Source organism: Folsomia candida, unplaced genomic scaffold (assembly GCF_002217175.1).
Source record: "Folsomia candida strain VU population unplaced genomic scaffold, ASM221717v1 Fcan01_Sc018, whole genome shotgun sequence".
Lineage (NCBI taxonomy): Eukaryota > Metazoa > Arthropoda > Collembola > Entomobryomorpha > Isotomidae > Folsomia > Folsomia candida.
The window spans coordinates 3,283,352-3,304,555 of record NW_019091210.1 but is presented as its reverse complement, the minus strand read 5'-3'; the positions used below and the strand labels follow the sequence as shown (position 1 = coordinate 3,304,555).

The 21,204-nt window shown below is 37.3% G+C and overlaps 4 protein-coding genes across 7 annotated transcripts; 2 read left to right on the top strand and 2 right to left on the bottom strand.

Annotated features, from left to right (window-relative positions):
• The first annotated feature begins 56 nt into the window (after nucleotides 1–56).
• On the top strand, nucleotides 57–2,233 carry LOC110857277. The gene is made up of 7 exons (XM_022105899.2): nucleotides 57–332; nucleotides 471–649; nucleotides 802–1,048; nucleotides 1,123–1,338; nucleotides 1,401–1,730; nucleotides 1,806–1,948; nucleotides 2,031–2,233. The coding sequence occupies exons 2-7, from the start codon at nucleotides 496–498 to the stop codon at nucleotides 2,132–2,134; spliced, it is 1,194 nt and encodes a 397-aa protein (XP_021961591.1). The 5' UTR covers nucleotides 57–332; nucleotides 471–495; the 3' UTR covers nucleotides 2,135–2,233.
• A 200-nt stretch (nucleotides 2,234–2,433) lies between these two features.
• LOC110857159 lies at nucleotides 2,434–4,761 on the bottom strand. The gene is made up of 5 exons (XM_022105763.2): nucleotides 4,725–4,761; nucleotides 3,517–3,652; nucleotides 3,052–3,112; nucleotides 2,889–2,974; nucleotides 2,434–2,710 (listed from the first exon to the last, which is right to left on the bottom strand). The coding sequence occupies exons 2-5, from the start codon at nucleotides 3,625–3,627 to the stop codon at nucleotides 2,483–2,485; spliced, it is 486 nt and encodes a 161-aa protein (XP_021961455.1). The 5' UTR covers nucleotides 3,628–3,652; nucleotides 4,725–4,761; the 3' UTR covers nucleotides 2,434–2,482.
• A 3,351-nt stretch (nucleotides 4,762–8,112) lies between these two features.
• LOC118438111 lies at nucleotides 8,113–11,700 on the bottom strand. Of its 4 annotated transcripts, none has more exons than XM_035857890.1 (3): nucleotides 10,209–11,700; nucleotides 9,683–10,007; nucleotides 8,113–8,996 (listed from the first exon to the last, which is right to left on the bottom strand). In XM_035857890.1, exons 2-3 carry the CDS (start codon nucleotides 9,958–9,960, stop codon nucleotides 8,552–8,554), a joined length of 723 nt encoding a protein of 240 aa, XP_035713783.1. In that variant the 5' UTR covers nucleotides 9,961–10,007; nucleotides 10,209–11,700; the 3' UTR covers nucleotides 8,113–8,551. The 4 variants fall into 4 exon arrangements, with proteins under 4 accessions (XP_035713783.1, XP_035713782.1, XP_035713784.1 ...); XM_035857889.1 differs by having other exon boundaries at nucleotides 10,229–11,700; XM_035857891.1 differs by having other exon boundaries at nucleotides 9,683–10,751; nucleotides 11,047–11,700.
• Nucleotides 11,701–16,874: 5,174 nt separating this feature from the next.
• On the top strand, nucleotides 16,875–20,426 carry LOC110857194 (E3 ubiquitin-protein ligase sina). The gene is made up of 5 exons (XM_022105802.2): nucleotides 16,875–17,283; nucleotides 17,359–17,456; nucleotides 17,529–17,680; nucleotides 19,714–19,895; nucleotides 19,965–20,426. The coding sequence occupies exons 1-5, from the start codon at nucleotides 17,086–17,088 to the stop codon at nucleotides 20,136–20,138; spliced, it is 804 nt and encodes a 267-aa protein (XP_021961494.1). The 5' UTR covers nucleotides 16,875–17,085; the 3' UTR covers nucleotides 20,139–20,426.
• The last annotated feature ends 778 nt before the right edge of the window (nucleotides 20,427–21,204 follow it).

Genomic DNA, 21,204 nt, shown 5'->3' with positions numbered 1-21,204 from the left:
TATTTAAATTTAACACGTCGTTTGATAAATTGAATACAATTTTTCGAATAAATTTAATATTATGGCCAACTTTTTTTATAAATTCAAACCAAGTGAGAAATATTTTCATGAAATTTGAGAAATTCGTCGAGACAAATAAAGCGGCAATCTGCTGATTAACTCCAAACAGAGTACAAATTTTGTACTCTGGTATAAAATCAACTGAAATTTGATTTAAAATAGTGTATTTAATTCATATTTAATTGTACATATTATTTATGCTGAAATTTACAATTTTTATTAATAATTAACCGTTCAGTCTCTTGCGGGATAAGTTATCTGCCTTGCGTTTGGTAAGTTTGTCAAATTGTTATTTATCATTTACAAGCTAAATTAACTTGTCCATTGATTTTTGTGTTGATATTTCAAAAGTTTCAACAAAAACATTAAAGTCTAGTCTAATACATAACTGTATTATTTTGCATTTTTAGATCTCGCTACAAACGTTCCGACGAAATGGAGACTAGACAAGCCCTAAATTTAAACCCTTTCGCCCCCCTCGTCGGAGAAGACCGTGTCGAAGCTGCTGACAAAGATTGGATGAATAGGACAGTTTTTAAAGATGACACTTCAATTAAACAAGAAGACGCGACTGGTCAGACTAGAGAAGGTGACACATTTCAAATAAAGTTATGATCTAAATATAATAATTTCTGCCATATTTTTACCAAATGAAGCCAATCGTGTAATTTATGTCGATGATTGTATGCCAGGTTTGGGCGCATTATTAGTTTTAACTAAATATCCCTAATTTTACCACAGATCTCGACCCCGTTGATTCAAAACTTCTCGAAAATTATACTTATTTGCACAATGCTGCACAGTTTTGTTTAGTCAAAATTGAGGGAGAAAGTAACGACCCCACAGAACATGTGGATCAACCTGCCACCCTTCTCCCCTCTTGGATCACGGACGACATCTTCACGTCCCCACAAAATGCTATCACCAAGACCTCGGATCGAGATAATCTTTCCTTAGGGGACGATGTTATGACACGAACTAAGTCCAGGTTCCCGTAACTTCCAAAATTTGAAAATTCGAACGTTCTTACATTGGTTCTTAAACATTTTTCCTACTTTGCAGACCCGTCGCCAAAGACGACCCTATCAAACATGTCCGCAATACTGGGATACGTGGCAAAAACAAAACAAAGAATCAGAATCTTCGGATGAAACCACCATTACCCGACCTCATTGAACTATCTAGAATCTTTTCCAGTATAACTAACGACGACGAAGGACTGGATAGTGGAAGTATTTCCAAAGATGTCGAAATAAAACCAACCTCGTCGACACCTGCGTAAGTCGAAAATTTTCACCCTATTTTACTTTTTAATTCACTTGACAAAACATGTTTTATAGACGTCAACCCCATCATCACACCCCCGTTAAGAAGAATATGACCAGCTTCCCGACGGCTGTCGCTTCCTCCTCCATTAAAACTAGCGGCTGCAACGAACTGCAAATTTACAACGACACGCACAAACTTCAACGTTCCGGTAGGAAAATAAAGTGTGCGTGTTCCGTCTGCGGGATGTGGCTGCCTTCCTGTAAGGATTGTGCTGCCCATGAAGTCGTCATGTGTGGAGTGGTCCATTCCCCAGATCTGTTGAGTAAATTGGACATCACGATAATCGCGTGTATTGCGGAGGGATGCGGGAAACTGTTCTGGAAGAAGAAAGAACTCGAAAAGTCAGTAAAAACAAAAAAAAGGTAGCGGAGATATTTTAATAATTTTGTTCTAATTTGTATCAAATTTTATTTTAGCCATATCGTGAACCAGCACAAGACCAATCGTCCCTATAAATGTGCCATCTGTGGGGAAACATTCGTGCTAATCATGGACCTTAACTGGCATACGGTGGGGTGCAAAGCTTCCCATGCGACGAAGAGTAAAATTGGTCACAAAGGTGACGACGATATAAAATTTATAAAATTTATTTCTTTGATTTTGGTGGATACATAGCTTAATTAAATTTTTAATGGATTTAGAAAATGGTCAACATATCCCTGAGGAGATGAACTGGTCACCTTCGTCATCTGTGGACACGGCTTGCACTATTTTTCCTAGTTTTCCTAGTATTGAACCAGAGTGACTCAAAGTATTAGCAAAGCTTTTCAATCAGAATTTGTAAACTGGTTCTCATCTTAACCAGATCCTCCCATTTAATAAACAAGAATTTTATCCCAAGTGATTTTCCGGCAAATTTATCTAGGGGCATTGTCACGTTCAAGGTGAAGCTTTTTTCATAAAGTCGCATATTTTTGTGCTTATCTTATCTTATTCTACTGTGCACATTTTGGGCGATATGACGTACCAAGTTAAACAAACTCGACGCGAATGCGTTAAAATATGCAAATGAGCCGACATGCACAAATAATTCTACTGCACTTTCATATATTTAGTTTTATTATGTAAGTTCAATATGTGCATAAAATGAGCATTATACAGCAAATCCCCTACGGTAACTGTACGGACTGAGTTCCATATCTTCCTTGAGCGTCTTCCCAATCCAGATTGACCAGATGCTGAGGAGGATAGAAAGGCTCGAGTAGAAAACCGAGTGAAGCGTCCAATTTCCCCCGATGACGGAGTAAACGAGTAAAATGACGCCCAGCGCAATTCCAATGGATCGATAGATCAACCAGACACAAATTATTTTTGGGTGGGCCTAAAAAATGAATATAATTTGGCAAAATTATTTAGAGATAGATTTTCGAACCCATTAGCTAAGTTTATGCTTCATGATTTTACGATAATTCCCTTATCTCACAATGCATTTCTATAGCATTGCAAGATTCGTATCATGAAGTTCTGTTAAGAATTATATTTAATATTGAAACGCTTACTCGGAAAATGGCATAAATGACGAGTGAATTTGCGATTGCGTCGAATAAAGCGAAGGTAAGAATCCACCAGAAAAATCCAGAACAACCTTGATGATAAGATAAAATTTTGACATACGATTTTGACGCACATAGCATAAAATTTAATAATCGTGGATGTACGTACTATCGTCGTCACATGGGAGGGATAAGGACAAGACGATGATAACTGTGGCTATGTCGATAAACTATAATTTTAGTTAAACAGAGCACAATAGAGGTTAAGTGATTTTCTTAATTTAATAAATACATGTACATATGTATGTCGGATTTTATGGTTGAGATGAGACATATTTACCACTCAGACTTTTGCAATAAAGTATTGCAAAAAACTGCAAAATGAAAGGTTCGCATCGATATGTATTTATGTAGCTTTTGGTAAACTTCAAAAGTTTACACACATAAAGTCTCAAATAATTTTACAAATGCCTCATGAAGCTTATTTTGTTTTGAGGTTATCGAAAAATGGTGTCACGAAATGTGGGGTTGTCGTGGCATTTTTACCACGTGTTAAAACTGGTGACGAAACGAACGTCGTAAAAATACCGTCTTTTCCATGACCTTATTTAAATCACGACAGGTCAAAACTTACTAAAAACATCCCCGCAAAACCTGCTAGGTGTTTTTGTTCCTCCGAATATTTGTATTGGGTCGGGGATTGAAGAACAGTTTGCTCGTCGTCGTTATTATTAGGATGCTCCATGATGTTGCTTGTCGTCGGACTAACTCTAAAACCACGTAAGTGCATTCGCTTCTTAATTCGAAATCCACCTATGTGCAGTAAGTAGTTAATTCTAAATCCACCTAAGTGCAGTCAACAGTTAATTCTAAATCCACCTAAGCGCACAAGAAAAACGGGGAAAAAGACCTAACTGCAATTCCAAAATTATACAGAGTTTATTAATTATGCAAATCATACTATGAGCTGTAATGTGAAAGTTTTTGCCAGATGAGGCTAGTGATGCGAAAACGTTCGAAATTTAAAAACCACAGGTTCAGGGGGTGCCTGAATTAAGCTTAATATAGACTATCTAGCATGCAATATGTCTTCTTTCAACCAAAAGAACCCCAATGAAATATTCGAAATTTAAAACCACACCCTCAATGGGTGTAGTTCTTGGCCGCTAAATTAAGTTTCATAAATTCATGGCATAGCATATTTAATTGTACTGACAAAGTATAAATCGGATTAGAAACATTCGTAAAATTAAATAGCATGCTTCTGGGCACACCCCCTAAAGATTTTGTTTCACAGTTTTTAATATCCTGAACCGTTCATCTAATTCAGATAGAAAAAAGATAGATTATATGGTTGATGGTCTTTATTAAGCTTAATTTAGGCGCCGAGAACCACACCCCCTGAGGGAGTGAATTTTTAATTTATCCCGTTTTTAGAATTTCCTTATGGGACTGATAAAAAAGATAGGTTACCAGCCAGGTCTTTTTTAAGTTTAAAATAGGCGCAAGAACCACACCCCCTGAACCTGTGGTTTTTAAATTTAGAACGTTTTCGCAGCACTAGCCTGGCAAAAACTTTCATATTACAGCTCATAGTATGATTTGCATAATTAATAAACTCTGTATAATTTTGGAATTGCAGTTAGGTCTTTTTCCCCGTTTTTCTTGTGTACTTAGGTGGATTTAGAATTAACTATTGACTGCACTTAGGTGGATTTAGAATTAACTACTTACTGCACATAGGTGGATTTCGAATTAACTACTTACTGCACATAGGTGGATTTCGAATTAACTACTTACTGCACATAGGTGGATTTCGAATTAAGAAGCGAATGCACTTACGTGGTTTTAGAGTTAGTCCGACGTTGTCTTTGTAGAGTGGTCAACGATTAACTGAACAGTGGAAATAGTCTTGAACAGCTTTATGACTAAGCTGTAAATGTAGACATTATTCTTAGAGGATGTTCATTACATGATAATAAAAGTGAATTCACTTAATTCTCAAAGTTGAATTCCATGAATTACCATATGCAGAAAATGAAATGGAACAGGTTTCATGAATTGAGTGACTCAGAATTCATAAACGACATAAACAGATGTATATACATAGACACACATTATGTATGTACACATACGTCAACAGCAACATGAGTCAACTACATGTATGTACATTTATGCACATATTTGTCATGTTAGTGCATATCCAGTTTTATAAAATATATTTACATATGGGCATACATACATGCCTAGGCACATTCGCGTATTAAATAAATATGTATGGAAGCCTGTACTAACATATTTAAAATACATAAGAAATATATATGTACATATATTGATAAAGATATACCTAGTCGTATACACTCAAGTGTCAATGACATATAGCTTTATTACTTTTGTAATTTTCAACTTAGCAATTTTTGATTTATTTTACCGAAAAGCCAGATAAATTTCAATTAAAAAACAATTTTTAGTCTTAAAAATTTCCTCCTCCTGCGTCAATGCCACGCTGAAGACGAGGCAGCCACTTCTCGATGGAATTACGCACAGATTCCAAGGACATTTTGTGGCATTCCGGGGTCAGAAATTTTTTCTAAGCCTCTGCACTTCTACGGGGCTTAGAACACACCTTTGTCCCTCACTTTGACCATTTTTCATATTCCGGTGATTCAAATCCAGCAAGGATGGTGACCATTTATGATTGGAGATAAAGACCGGAATTTGTTTTTTTAGCTACGCTTAGGTCATTTTTTGCACTATAAGTTCGTGCTGAGTCCTGCTTAGAGGTCCCATCGATTCCACTGAATTGTATCTCACTTAGGGGATGTACCACGGACTCAAAAACATATTTTAAGAAATTTTATTCCCCCACCACCCCCCAATTTTCAGCAAAATGTAGAGAAATTACCCCAATTAGCTCCCACCTGCCAAAATCATCAAAAAACCTAGATAATGTGACTTTCTGACCTTTTGTCTATATCGGGGGATGTCTCTGACCGATTTTGCGTAGATTAGGACAACTCGCTTGTTGAAAGATTTTTCCGATGTGAAAATCTTCTCATTTGTAAAAAGAATCCTGCTCACTTTTTTGGAGCGTACCGCTTGAGGTGATTCCTGCATTCATTTAATCTGGTTTTCCTTTGGGGTACGATCAGGATATGGCAAGTACCACGTTTCAAAGCCTTAAGCCTAAGCTTCAATTTGAGCACTCATTCGATAATTTGCATCGACACTGTCCGCAGTGAGCTCGGTTTCCGATGGAATTTCGTGAATTTCTTCGGATTCCAGGCTTGAGAGGCTTCACGATGGGTGTGGTCCTTGGAGGTTTTCAAAAAATTATTCTTCGGCTGTTCTTAGTCGATTCGGTCCCCATGAACCTTTTTATAGTCCGTTGGGCTAAATTATAGTACACGTTTGACTTTTTCAACACATGCCAAATTCACAATTTTTCTTGGATTTTATTTTGTGAAAACCCATCGCCGCCCGCTTCTCTTCAATTTCCTATATATTTATCCAGATGTTCAAAAATTACAAAGTCCATAGTGAATCATAATGTAAATCGCATGGCGAATCTAATGCACTTATCAGATTTTAATTCTGCAGCGTAGGTTTTTAGCAATCAGCTATTGACACTTGAGTGTATACGACTAGGTATGTGTATCACTTCACAAAGAACAACGACTGAATACTGCGTAATCTAAAGTTATGTATGTATAATTTAATGTATTGGTTTGGCTTTTCATTCCACTTACTTCAAGATAAAGGGTAATCGACACATATGCCAATGTATTACACTATTTATTTAAATCACACATTATCTAGCTTACATGTGGAGATCCCCGAACCAGCATAGTGCCGAAATAAGAAATATGTTACGTCAATATGTGTAATTGGCTTTAAAATGCAAAAATTTGGCGATTGAAATTTAAAAATTCTTCATATTTCCAGTTACATTTAGAGGTTACGAAACTGAGAAAAAATCAGTCATTCTTCTTTTCTGATTTTAATGAAAAACAAATATATATATTTAACATATTTCTTATTAAGGAAATACATATTTTGTAGGCGACCAAAAAATCACAAAGTACTCCTCATATCTTCCAATTTAAGTCTCGACTTGTCCATTGGCCACTCAAAAAGATATTGTCCACGTGCACATTTGTCCTTGGAAGCTGTAGTACTGTGGAATTATTTTTGCGTTTCACCTCATTTGCATAAATCTCACTATCCCCATTGCTGGCTTTCCATGTTGAATAAACTCAATGTTAAATATGTACGTCGATTCTAGCCTACCATACATTTGCTTAACCCGACTCACTTAATGATCACTTTGCCACATTTTTTCTAGACAAGGTCGTCCCGGGAACCGGGTCTAAAGATAAAGAATCTCAATCTTGCGATCTTCTCGGTGTATCTTTAAACATGATTATATTTGCGTTCTCATTTATTACATTTTTCATCTATTTTTTTGGCTCATTATACCTAAAATTAGATCCATACTCGATGCTTCATGAATACCTGGTTCCCCCAGAAAGTCGCGAATTAGCCGCATCTTTCTTCTTCGCCGCCAGAATTCTTACATTCGTCCCAATTTCGGAGACCTGTCGAGGCGCTGCATACATGATTTGTATCGCAGCAATAATAACGCATCTCGGTCTTGGCTGCATTGCACGTATTCAATCTTCATGTGGTATCTTGATGAGAAAACGGAGGACCGAGGTGGACCAATATTTAGTCAAGGTGACCTCTTGCAGGATATGTTTTTCATTCGGGGACGTCTTCATGACCCCTTTGGTCTCCACAACCATGATGATTGGTCTGATTGCATGCATCGTTTTAAACTTTGCCACGCTGAAAATGTACGGAATAATACCTGTCGCACTGTTCCCCTATTTTCCTTCGTTACTGGGAGTATTTTACGTCGTGAAAAGCATCCTGCTAAACATGGTGATTGACGTTTACGAGGATGGGCGAGTCTTGTACAATAAATGGGTGTGGGTCTCGGCCCGTAGTTGGGATAAGCCTTACTTGACGAGGAAATTGAGGGGGATTCAAATTCCCAGGATTTATGGGGGCTTAATGGGATTCAACTTTTATGAGTGTACCGCTGACACGAAGATAGCGTATTACGATGTAATACTTAACTACACGATTACGGCGTTGTTGTCGATTAATTTGTGAAATAATAAAATTACAATGGATAAAATTTATATTTATGCAGAAAGAAATCGGATTTTTCTTATAGTGATTTATTGCTATCGGCACAAGTATTTTACTGCCTTAACAAAGAGGCTGCTACTTAAGTAAATACACTCCGAATAAAATCCGATTGTCATACATATTCCGTCCTGGCATTAATTTGGTAATGATTTCTTATCAGATTTTTAGTAGTTGGTTTCTAAGTGTAAATTTTTCATTACTAAAACGGTAATTCCCGTTACTTATTGCCGTGCCGACACGTCATATACATACATATACACACATACGTACTCTGGTCAGTAGTGATTTAACACCAATTTTCTGAGTATATTTACTTATTATAACCGTTCTTATCTATTTAATTATAAGCTCGAACTAAATATTTACATATGTACCAGAAATTACAACAATTTTGACATCAAAATCCGTATAGCGCGAAAACATCATGGTTAAGCTTAGATTATTACTCATAATTAGCGGCTCTTCATCAACAACATCGACACGGTTTGGCTAATGCAAAAATTTTGCGTGATTAAAGGTGTCCCCTTGTCGATATAGTTGGACCCAAACTTCACCATTAACGGCATCAGCGACCTGACCACTCTCCGTTTCACCCGGTCCTGACAAAAAAGTTGCTTCCAGGTCAACATGCACTGAATCGATTTCGTGTTCAGGATGGCGGCCACGGTTTCATAGACAATCAAGGCTCCCCCTGCGGTTAGGAATGATTCCGGGAAAAGCAAAAATGCAGGAAGTGGGATTTCATTGTGCAGCTTTATCATTACGAACAAGCTTAGCATCTCGACGCATGGGACGCCGGAAATGAAGGCGGGCATTATGCGTATTCGAGCATAGTCGTTTAATTGGGCTTCTAGAATTTGGACGCATCTGTATAGTCCTAAATTTCCGGGGGACGAGCTGAGATGAAAAAAAATGTGAAGATTTTTGTCTCATTAACCCCAACATATATTGAGCGTACATATACATTAAGAGTCGTATACATACACACGATAACGTCTTAATTTGCATTGCAAGACATTTAGAAAACTTGTGAAGTTCACAAAATTTGTGTCGCGAAAGGATTCGCAAAATATGATTTCACAAATCTGTGCAAATAGCACTTTTATCCTATTTTAATTTAGTTTGCATGGATTGTTTGCAACTTGTAAAGCACTTAATGGAGAGGATTAGTTTGCGAGCGAAATAATAATCTTGCATAATAAAAACTTGCTGGGTAAATTTGCGAAAAATATCTTACGATTTTCCAGCAAAAGTTTTGCGAAATATCACAAATACATATAGCAAGCTTCTCAAAGTATATTTCATCTTCAATTTGCAAGACATACTATCCCCGTACTTAGGCTTTGCACCTCATTTGCATAAATCTCAATAGCCCATTTTCGGCGATACGAGCTTTCCATGTTGAATAAACTCTATGGCTCTCGCGAATGCGTTAAAATATGCAAATGAGGTGCATGGGCTGAGTGCGAGGATAGTATACACGAAGGGTGTCACGAGTACACACACTATTACCGAAATTGGTCGAATCACTCTCTGCTCGTAACGTTTATTACCGAATTAGTAACTGTAAAGGGCTTACTTACTTCCTAATGATTTCCAAGTAATCCACCAACCGCCCCGTTGTAGCGTATACGACATGAATCAAATAAAAGAATCCTTTCTGTAAGACGATGACTAGAAAGTAAAAGTCCAGGATGAGCATTGGAATCCACGTGACATAGTTGACTGGCGGATTTGGTCCCGAACATAGTGGGCATTGGAGAAAGTACGCGCCCAGAAAGGGTGGGGCGCAATGATCCATAATTACTCGTCCTAAATTTATGAACCCAGTTGCGATTGGCACGATAGTTCCCATCATCATGTACCCTTCTAAACAGCGGTCTGTCCGTAACTTTTTGAAATTTGTGGCTAAAATATGCACACATTTTTTATGTTAAGAAATAATCATATACAAACTTGAAATTATGAACATGAGTAGAAACAATGACTAGATTTTTGTATGGGAATGTGAGATTTTTGGGCCAAATTGAGATTTTTTGGTGAACATGAGACATTGGAGTAATACGAAAAAAATCAACTATGTATAGTGGATTTATTGTTGCGTATCACCTCATTTGAATAAATCTCACTTGCATTTTGGGCGATTCGGGCTTTACTTGTTGAAACCCGATGTCTGTCCCAGCGACATCACTTTTGTGTCTGGATAAGCACCAAAGCTCCAGATAATTGATACGGCAATTCCATTTGTAACCATGGCACCTTCGGCTGCTTTGCCGATGCACTTGTTCGTCCAGTCGTTTCGAACCACGGTGAAGAAACAGAAGAGATACAGAAACTCAAATATTGGAGAAAGCCACGTGACCCATTTCTTCAAACGACTCCTACTTACCACAATCCGATCCTTGTCTGCACTCAATACCAGGGGAAAGCACTTGAGAAAGTCCAAAATTCGCATGTGGCTTCGGAGATATTTGAGATATCCGGAACCCAGCGTGGTCGTCATTTCGCACGTGGTCGAAATCTTTGACGAGTACAATTTAAACTTAGCGGGACATAGTACTCTATTTTCTATCAATTGACTAATTGGGATAAGCAATCTAGTATCAACAAGTTCCCAGGTTTCCGCGTATCTTTTACGCAAGTCCATATGCACTAAATGTGAGACATGATTTTTTAATTGGTGATTTTTTTATCCCCGATTATAGCAAGTAGGCAGAAATGCATGTGCAACACTAAATAATTTTGTGGGAAACCGAGGAGGTACTACTTATTCCTGTTTCAATTTATGGGTAATGATTAACGAAAGTTTTGTCACCAATGGAAGATAAGTCCAAAATGCATGTATGAAACGGATGTGACGTCGTCGTCTTAATCATTACCCAAAAGTAGAGCAATATGCATAGTACCTTGACATTTAATGTCTCCAAGCTATTTTAGGTATACTGACCTTGAATTTGGAATTCAGTCGGAACTCCAGGTTGTCTTAATACAAGTAAAACTCGATGGGAAGCCGTGAATCCCTTTTACATGTGCATAGTTTGATAGCGATGTTTTGTGTCATTTTAAAACACCAAGTTTGTCAAACATGTTTATGTTAATGAGTTTTGAAAATGCAGTATTTAACTGTCTAACCATAGATCGGAGTAGTCGTGAGTGCAAGACTTTACCCGAAGTACGGACTACGGAGTAAATGCACAGGTTTGAACGGGCGACGCAAAATATCCGACCTACATACAGATATACCTTTAACAAAACAACATTATGTAGAATTACCTAATTATCAGGGGAGCACGTGGAATAAACATTGCAAAATTATACATAGTTAAATTTTGTATGTACAGAACTGTAATGATGGAATATTTCACATTTAAGTAAGGCTTTGATTACACCAGGATAAATATTCACAACTTTATATGAAGGAAATATGTAAATGTCACAATGGGTCACGAAACTTAATAAATATATACATATTAAATTCTGCCAATACACTGGATGTAAGCAAACTATCACAATTTTGAATTATCGTGTGACATGTTATGTAAGTATTTAAGTATATGTCCGTCCAGTTGCTTGTTGTGTAATGTGAATAAATGATAAACTGCTCAGTTGTATCAAACAAGATTCCATGTACATGCGTACTAAAATATGCTGAAGGTGTTATCTATTGACTAACCTCGCTTTGAATTTGACCATGGAAAGATCCAGACCAACCTTGTAAAGGTTTGTAACATCGATAATATTGCGGTGTTTCCAAATCACAAGGTGTATTAAATATTTTATGATATTAAATGATACGTGAGATACTGCGGCAATTCACGTAGCCTTATTGGTAGCTGGTAAAATTCATAATTTTGTGGAAAATAATTTGACAAACTTTCGCAAAATAAAATGACAACCTTGATCTGAATAAGTTTACACAAATTTTAAGCTAAGTTTTCTCAACAATATTTGCAAAAGTTTGGAGGATTACAGAATTGGAAATTTACCGATTTTTCACTGTTACCAAACTTGCATGAATTCCTTCACCATGTGAAATACCGAATCTCCAACAGATATTACTAATTGTACATATTATTACCAATTATAATTTGTTCCTATTTATGTAGTATCATGAACATTACTATTTAACTAATCACAAATTAACTATGCTTCATTTTACATATTACTGTCCGTCAACAGCAAGTCCACCGTACTCGACGTCACCCTATCCACATAGCTTAAAAAGTAATCCATCCCAATCCCAGTCCGCATCGTTTCAGCAGATCCTAACACCTCCAAATTTATCGAATTCGGTAACAACCCCTTCAGAACTTTCATCCTATACTTATCCTTCCCATTCTTCTCCTTCATCACCCTTAAAAACTCTCTCGACATTTTGGAAGCGTTCGCCCCAAAGCAAATCACCACCATTTCTAGCATCAAGCCGCCCAGAATCATGCACACGCAGCACGCCGACACCACCAGCGATACGTCCCCCTTCCCCGGGACGAATTGAAGTAGGAAATAATACAGAGACATGGTGGACCAGGTGACGATATAGAAATGGTGTAGAACCGGCGTAACCAATTCTTTGTCCAGGTCAAGCTGTAGGATCGTCATGACGCCGAGATTCTTATACATTTTGATGGCTGTGTCAAAGGGAAAATCCGCACGTGTCCAACTGACCACGTGGACCATATGGACACTCCACAAGTATAAAACCACGATACCGTTGGCGACGGAGAGGATGCAGATTTCATACGTGGAGGTGACCACGTTGGCAACAAAGCACGTGGCCAGGGCGAACATGGTGTTGAGAGGGATGCTTATCAGTTCGGAGTGATGCTGTTCGTAGTTGTAGGTGCCACGTGCGAATAAGTAGGTCGGGTTATGGTTGGAAAATGAGACCCAGACGATTAGAACGGGGACAATGTAGTCCAGTCCGAATCGAAAGGTAGAGTACAGGTTGGTAATGTTTGAGAGGACTGGGGTGATTTTGGGGTGTTTGGCTGCTGTAGGGAAGATTTCTAGAGTGGCAAAATGTTTTTTAGTTTTTACGTACATACGTACGTAAATGATGAAAATTTTATTTATAAGTAAATTTATAGGTGAGGGAAATGTAAAATGACAATCACTAAGAACAACAAATATATACATATCTATGTATGTATGTACGTACATGTGTAAACTCCATTTCACCCTACGTGGACCATGTAGGGTGAAACGGAGTTTAGTAGCAAATTAAGCAACTTGCACATACATAGAGTATGTACATAATCCTGCTTAATACAGCTTCAGAATTTGAGCGAATTCGAATATTGCAAATATTTATATATTTGGTTAGTTAAGCTAATCATATTTGCACAATTTCTTACGAGCCCACATATTCTACATAGAAATAAACTGTTACTAAATGCTTTATTACGTATGCAAAATTCGGCGTAGTTTACACAAAGTTTGTAAATAATTTATTTTATAAGCTATTATGTATCACTGATACACTGTCTTAGGAAAAGGTTTTTGACAAAGAATTCGCACGATAATGCAGATAGATACATATGTACACATTTGCATATGTACACATTTGCATATGTACAAATTCAGAATTCCTAATCTTAATAAGAAAAAGAAATGTTGCTACCTTGGAATTGTTTGTCCAACGTAAGTAGAGATTCGTACGTTTGGATAAATCTCGGTGGACCAGGCTTCCTCATGAGGAACCACGCATACGGAATTGCTACCAAGACAAGCACCAGCAAAATGTAGGTTATACAGACAGATTTCATATCATTTTCCTCCGATGTTGTGAATCGATAGCACTGAATCAACAGTGCTGGCTGAACAATTAGCGTTAAAACAAGACCGAAAATTTGGAAAGATCTGTAATGCCAAGTATTCGGCGGTCGAGGTCTTCCAACCTTATCGTCCCAATCCAGAAAGTATGATGTGAAAAAGGAGTTTCTATGCATGATGTGGATAGTTCTGCGTAAATAACTGACACCGTTTTCATACCACATTTTGAAAAACTTGGGACAGAAAGTGAATTTTTATGGTAAGTCGCGTTAAAGAAAGTGGAAGAAATTGAGACTCTTTAGATATGTATGTTGTTGCAAATTAAACTGCTAAATGTCAATGTCAACCTCGAGTTATTACATAACTTATTCTTCATCCATTTGAGTTTGAAACCATTGCTAATTACTGAGAAATGTTAAAAACGAGGGTTTCTCATGGAGCTAGGTATAGGCATAGGTCAAACTTAAATGTACCGATACCGTCGTAATGTACATACATACTATCCTCGCATTTAGGCGTGTCACCTCATTTGCATAAATCTCACTATGCCCATCTTCGGCGATACGGGCTTTCATTTCCTGTTGAATAAACTCTCTGCCTCTCGCGAATGTGCCAAAATATGCAAATGAGGTGACCGGTTATAAAAATTCGACTATACATGCATATGCATAATGTTTCGAACTGAATTTCCTTGTAGGTAATCTATACATATGCACATATGCATATATAAATTACTAAATAAATAATAATGCAAGCTACATATGTACAACTTCAATCTGGATTAAATTGGTAAAACCAATTTTTCTGGGACCTTGACCGGAACAAAAGAAACGAAAATAACGGAATATAAGGAGTGTGTGTGCATTTGTTGAATTTTTACATATGCACATACGTGGGTGTTTTATTATTGATTTTCAAAAGGTATGTTCCGCACTGTTTCTGACCACACTTTTCACGAAATAACATACTTCAAATACATTTAGGAGGCTGTGATTTTTTTCGGTTCCGTAGGTTAACATTAACACTAGCAGTAAATCAGTAAAATTTACCTCGAAAATACTCAAAAATTTACGATTTGATTTCATTATCACCTTAACATCTTTCCCCTTGATGTTTGTGTCCAACTTTCGAAACGAATAATAATCAGTAAGGGTCCAATCTGGACTGTACGGGAGGTGGTTTATGACGGTGAAGCGATTTTCGTCTGCAGCATCCCTCGAAACCAGCGAGGTATTTGGTGACGCGTTGTCGTGTCAAAGATGCACCCAACTCTTTTCTTTGACCCCACGTTTCTTTTCAACCGTAGCATGCAGCTCCTTCGGGCTTTCTGCATATGATGCCACATTTATCGTAGTATTTCAGGCAATAAATTTTATAGGGAGGGTACCTTAGGTTTCACAGAAAATGGTCATCTTCCATTTTTTGGTAAATTTTTGCACTTTTGCGTTCACGGGCGGCGGTGACCCCCTGTGTTTCCATTGCATAGATTATAGTTTGGTCTCATTATCACAGTAGTAAACCCAAGTATCATATCCAACTACTGAAGTATAAATCAGGTTCCAGTTTTCATCTAAAAGGTCAAAATCTTCATTACAAAAGTCGACTCGATCCAGTTTTTGGGATGGAGAGGGCAATTTTGGTACCCTATGGGCGGAAACCATTTTGATACCCAAGTCTTCAGTTAACATGGAACAAATTGCTGGTTTTTGAACACCCATCTCATCAGCTAAAGTGGACAGTTTCAATCGTGGATCTCTCATTATTGGTTCTCTAGTTTCTGAAGGTTTCCTGTGGAGGAAACGGATTTTGAGCGTCCTGGCGATTTTTTTGTCAATGACCTCTTTTCGCCATCATTTGAAGTTATTGACCCAATTTATATTGTGCTTTGTGCTTGGCAGTTTTCATCGTAAACATTAAGCATACAATCATAAATCTGCGACACGGATTGCCCCTCCAGCATTAAAAATTAAATCACACTAGGGTATTTAATTTGCAAATATGACATTTTTTCCGTCGAGGTAAAGTTTGCTGATTTATTGCTAGTGTTTATGTTAACCCACAGAGCTGAAAAAAATCACAGCCTCTTAAATGTATTTGAAGTTTGTTATTTCATCAAAAGTTTGGTCACAAACAGTGCGGAACATATCGTTTGAAAATCAATAATAAAACACCTACGTACATGCATACTTGCATACTTATGTATGTAGTGCATACTCATGTATGCCTGCCTATTTTTGTATGTACATATTTTGCTTTGTAACTTTGTTCAAACTCAATTTGCAGATAGTGTTTTAATTGCATTAAATTTGGCATAGCTTGGACTCATATGAAGAAATTTGGAACTGAACATCACAGAAAGGTTGGAAAAATCAAGTTTATTTAGCAAAATGATTGATACCAACCGAAGGGTAAAATGGCCTTTATTACGTATATGCAGAATGTACATGCATATTTAGATATATGCATCTTATGTAGTTCTTATGTGACCCTTGATATGGGTTAAACTTTCAATGCGTGGAAGACGATGGACGGAATAAAGGGAAATACGTATGGCCCTTCATTCTAAGGAGATATTGTTTAATTGGAAAATTTACAAGACTGGGAAAGCCTTTGAGTTCCTGTAAAAGGGTTAACTTGGAAACCAACCACTTAACATATTTTTAGCCTTCCCTTAGCAACTTTCATTGAAGTCCAGCAGCCCCTTAGGTACATAACCCAGTGGACTCGAGCATAATGGTATGAAGAACTACGCAAGGACAGGGGTGCCCATGAACTCCATGACTCAAAATATGTGTCGGAGAGTACACTTTTGTGAGGTTTTTTTCTGTCACAACGTATCAGAGAATGCAGACAAAGACTGGACCAAGTTTTTTCTTGCATTTCATGCAATGTATGTACACTTCAAATTTATTTATTTGTTGAATTATGAATAACCTCACCTCAAACCTTTGCCCTGTAAAGGTCTGCATTTTACAACTTTACATGAACATGCATGTTAAACATGGAGAAGGCTCCAGGTCCCTTGGATATTAGTGAAAAAGCGTTTGATACAAAATCCTAATTCCTTTACTAAATGCGAGGATGGTTTAGTTAGTTGAGAATATTTATCCTGTAACGTCACTTTACAAATTTTAATTTAAAAGTTTGCTAATGTTAGTTAGTATAGTCCATAAAACTAATTAAATTAATACGAATTTTGTATTTTGTCCTAAAAATGACAAAACCACGTGTTCTCCGAGAACTGGGGGACCTTATGGATTGCACGATTTGTCTCGAGGAGCCTGCCTCGCCAATCCACAGCTGCGCCAACGGTCACATAATTTGCGGCATCTGCGTCGACCAAGTGAAAAAATGCGGCATGTGCCAGACGGATTTACACGTGTCACACTTCGCGGAACGGCTGTCCCGACAGGTTTTAATTGTTACTTATATGTATTTAAAAGTTTGTGCATATTACTTAATTTGCATAAATGTAAACTGGAATTAGTTCGAGTTTACTTTGCCTTGTCGAAACCAAAACTGTGGCTGTGATGAAGTCGTCGCTGCTGCAGAAATGAAAAATCATCTCCAAAAGTGTTACTTTCGGTATGTCGAGAAATTTCCGCTTTTTTAGTTTATGCAATATAATTAACTCAAATAATTTGTTTTCATATTTAGCTACGTACTTTGCACCGAGTCGAAATCTGGACGTTGTGATGATGCAAAGGTGCCTCTTAAAGAGTACGGCAAGCATTTACAAGAACGGCACAAGTGCGTTATGCCAACCTTCCCATGTTTCACGTTGACATTAACGGATGACAATCTATTTGGTACATACATATTCACTATGTGGGCGCAAACTATGTTTAAGCCAGGTTATTTTTTGGGCATCTCAGTTTGCTAGAGCAACCAAAGGTCGACGCTGCCGACTGTACCCCGTCGCGCGGCTTGTATTTAACGCCGTCGATAGATCTGATTTCCAATTCGTATAAAATTAGGGCGCCGTGCCGCCTAAAAGTGACCGATGCCAGATTGGTCGGCATTGATCCCTGAGAGAAAATCTTTAGAAACAATATTTAGTGCGGAAGGTACGCAGATGTGCAAAATTAAGGGAATTCCGGTCGCCGCAAATTCGCGAAAATTGTTCAAGAGGAATTAATGTGAGAAAAGTCTGAGCTGCTACGTATGTAAGTCCAGAGCGGTACCGTGAAATTGTCAGGCCTGGTATGAGCTTCAGTGCCGGGCCCTTTCATAAGTTCAATATCTTCGATATTACGTTATCGTTTTCGCTCCAGAATACTAGAGCATTCTGGAACGAAGTAGATAATATTCTACGAGTATTAAGAGTACATTATTTTCCCAGTTTCATAGGAAAATGGTGACAATTTACTTGCGCTCTTAACTCAGCCATATTTTTGAAAACCTCGGCGGGACGGGGAAAATTCAATTATATGCACCGAAGTTGTATAAATATGTGAATACTTTTCGCTTACTTCCCAAAGTTCCCAAACCCTTTGCGATTAATTACTTTTCTATCCGTTTTAAAAGTTTGAAAAATTGCCAGACTCGTTTCGAATTGGCGAAAATGCAGGTCTCAAAACTCAATTTCATTTAATTCTTAGAATACTTTTAAAATTGAACCAAGCGGTATGAATAAAAAAATATGCATACAATTGTAAGCATTTGGGCCTGAAGCAGTCAGACTAACAATTCTATGACGCCAGCCGTCCCTCTCCGATTTTAAGGAAACCGCGATAATTATGGAACCTTAGACAAATAAAAGAAAACGTATTTCAGGATTTTTCATAATGCCCAGTTTAAAAGAAATTATAACGGAATCCGTGAGAGAGAATTTCCATTTTGACCGTGAAATTTGCTCTCGAGGGAGAAAAATACAGATTCTCGCTTACGAATTCCATCATAATTCCGTTAAAAGTTAAAACGAGTGGACATGAAATCATTTCCTCTGATTTTTACCCTACCAATTTTTAATTGCTCACACACTGAAACAACCCAACATGTAAATTTCGTTTTCTGAATGTTCGTATTTTCGGTTGTGATAGAATTTTTCAATACATTTTTTTCAATACATTTTCAGCCAATTCAGGATTTTTCAAAAAGTTGTTAATCTTGAATTTGTAATCCTATTTTAAACATAAAAGAACGTATTTGCTCAAAATTACTTCCATAAATTTACAAAAACTGTCTTTCCAAATACTTTTAACGTTCAAAATTTGACTATGTCGGGATTTTTAAAATATGTCTAGACCAGAAAATCCGAAAATAATACAAACCATTTTTATGTATCTTACTCGTTTATTCTGTATCATTGGTGCAGAATTGTATAAACACCATGGAATGATGGATCTATTTTGTCGGGTAACTCCGCATATTTGGTGCAAAGTTATAGCCAAGTCAATATTACAGGGTGAGCTACTTCTAACGTTACTACGGTCTATTTGTCTAATGTTCCATAATTATCGTGGGGTCCTAAGTTCAATTTGTGACTTACAGTAAGTCACAAATTCCGCTTTAAACCTCAGGGTTTTCGCGAACTTGCGGCGCCCACCACGTGCAGAATTTTTCGCATTTGCGCAAGTACCGAACTAAATGTTGTGTGTAAAAGGTAGATGTAAACGCCGACCAATTTGCGATGAATTTTCGGCGGAATCAAATTTATCGGCGGTGGCGGCGCGTAAAATGCACCGGTGATCAAAGGGGTACGATCGACGGCGTCGACATCGGCTAAAGCGTTGCTCTTTCAAACGACAACGGTCAAAAAATAATCAGTTGAACATGGTTTGCGTCAGTAATTTTTAAAAGGTGTGACAGATAAGACCTTACCTAATTAATTTTTCCCCAGTTCACGCTGGATTGTTAATTCCAGCCGGCATTTTGGAAAATGATGGACACACTTTTCTCTTGCTGAGTCAGATTACTGGGGATGCTATCTACTTTTGGATGACCGTGTTGGGCAACAAGGAAACTGCGGAGAAGTACATGTTCGAGTTGAAAGTGTTTAAAACACTGAAAAATGGGAAGAAGGTACATAATTCTTAACGGAAATAATCTGCCAGATTAGATACTTAATCCAGATTAAAATATTTCCCATAGGTCGAAGCCTCATGGACCATTCCGATCGTAGCGTTTCACGATCGACCGAAATACGTGGAAGATTCGCCTTTCTATGCGGTCGTACCGGTCAGAATGGTGAAAGAGTTTGGAACTCAAATCGAATCAGAGAATTCACATCAGATCCGATTTGTCACGTCGTACCGAATTTTCTAGAAATGAAGTCCATTAAAACTGATCAGACAAATACATTCGTGGGCATTTTGCTGTACATTTAAAGTTTTTACTTATCCATTTTAGTTACAGACCGAGTGAGATGGAAAAACGAGGACGTTTTTAGTTATTTGTGTAGGACTTAATAAGTACTACTTACATATGTATCACCTGCATTATTATTTTACATATCTAGTGGCGATTGGATTGATTAAGAATGTTTGACGGGGTCAAAATATTTGCATAAATATATTTATGCAAAAAATTGGGAAATAAAATCTGCAAAACACAGTTGTAATGAAATGTGCATTTTTTTAAGCGATTCGAAACGATAAGCAACGCGACGAAAATGAAATTATGTGAAATTAAGCAAACAACGTAAGATATTCTTCTAGAAATTTATAGCCCTCACACGAACGTTAAGAAGTCAAAAAAGTTCAAGGAATGAGCAAGGGATTCGGTACATAAGGAACGTTGATAAAATACAACCGGTCAACGTACAGGTCAACTTGCGCCATATGTTAAAAAGGGACGCGTTACATTATGTAACTACATTATGTAAAATACAGGTTTGAAACGTGTCTAGGTATCAAAACAGTAAAGAGAATACAAGTAAACGTCTTTAATGTACTATCCTTTTACTTAAGGGTATCATCTCGTTTGCATAAATCTCACTATGCCCATTTTCGGCGATACTGACTTTTCATGCTGAATAAACTTTATATCTCTCGCAAAGGGTTCAACAAAAATTTTACTTTATGCGTCTAAAATTTTGGAAATAAGGTGACATGTAATAGAGAAAAATGATTTGCAAGCAAGGTCTGGATTTAGTTTTTGTTAGTCCTTTTATGGAAGAAAATGTATCATTTTGTGACTCACAAATTGTGAACGTTCAGTCCATAGAAACTTAATATTACGGTTCAGTCACTTGCATGGCATATTCGAGTTAATAATTTACATGCAAAAAGGAAGTAAGGCTCAAATGATCATGTTGCATACGTTTTTATGTAAGTATTAACTCACGCCTAATTATCTAGTCTAATTAAGTGTACTTAAGTGTAAGTGTAAG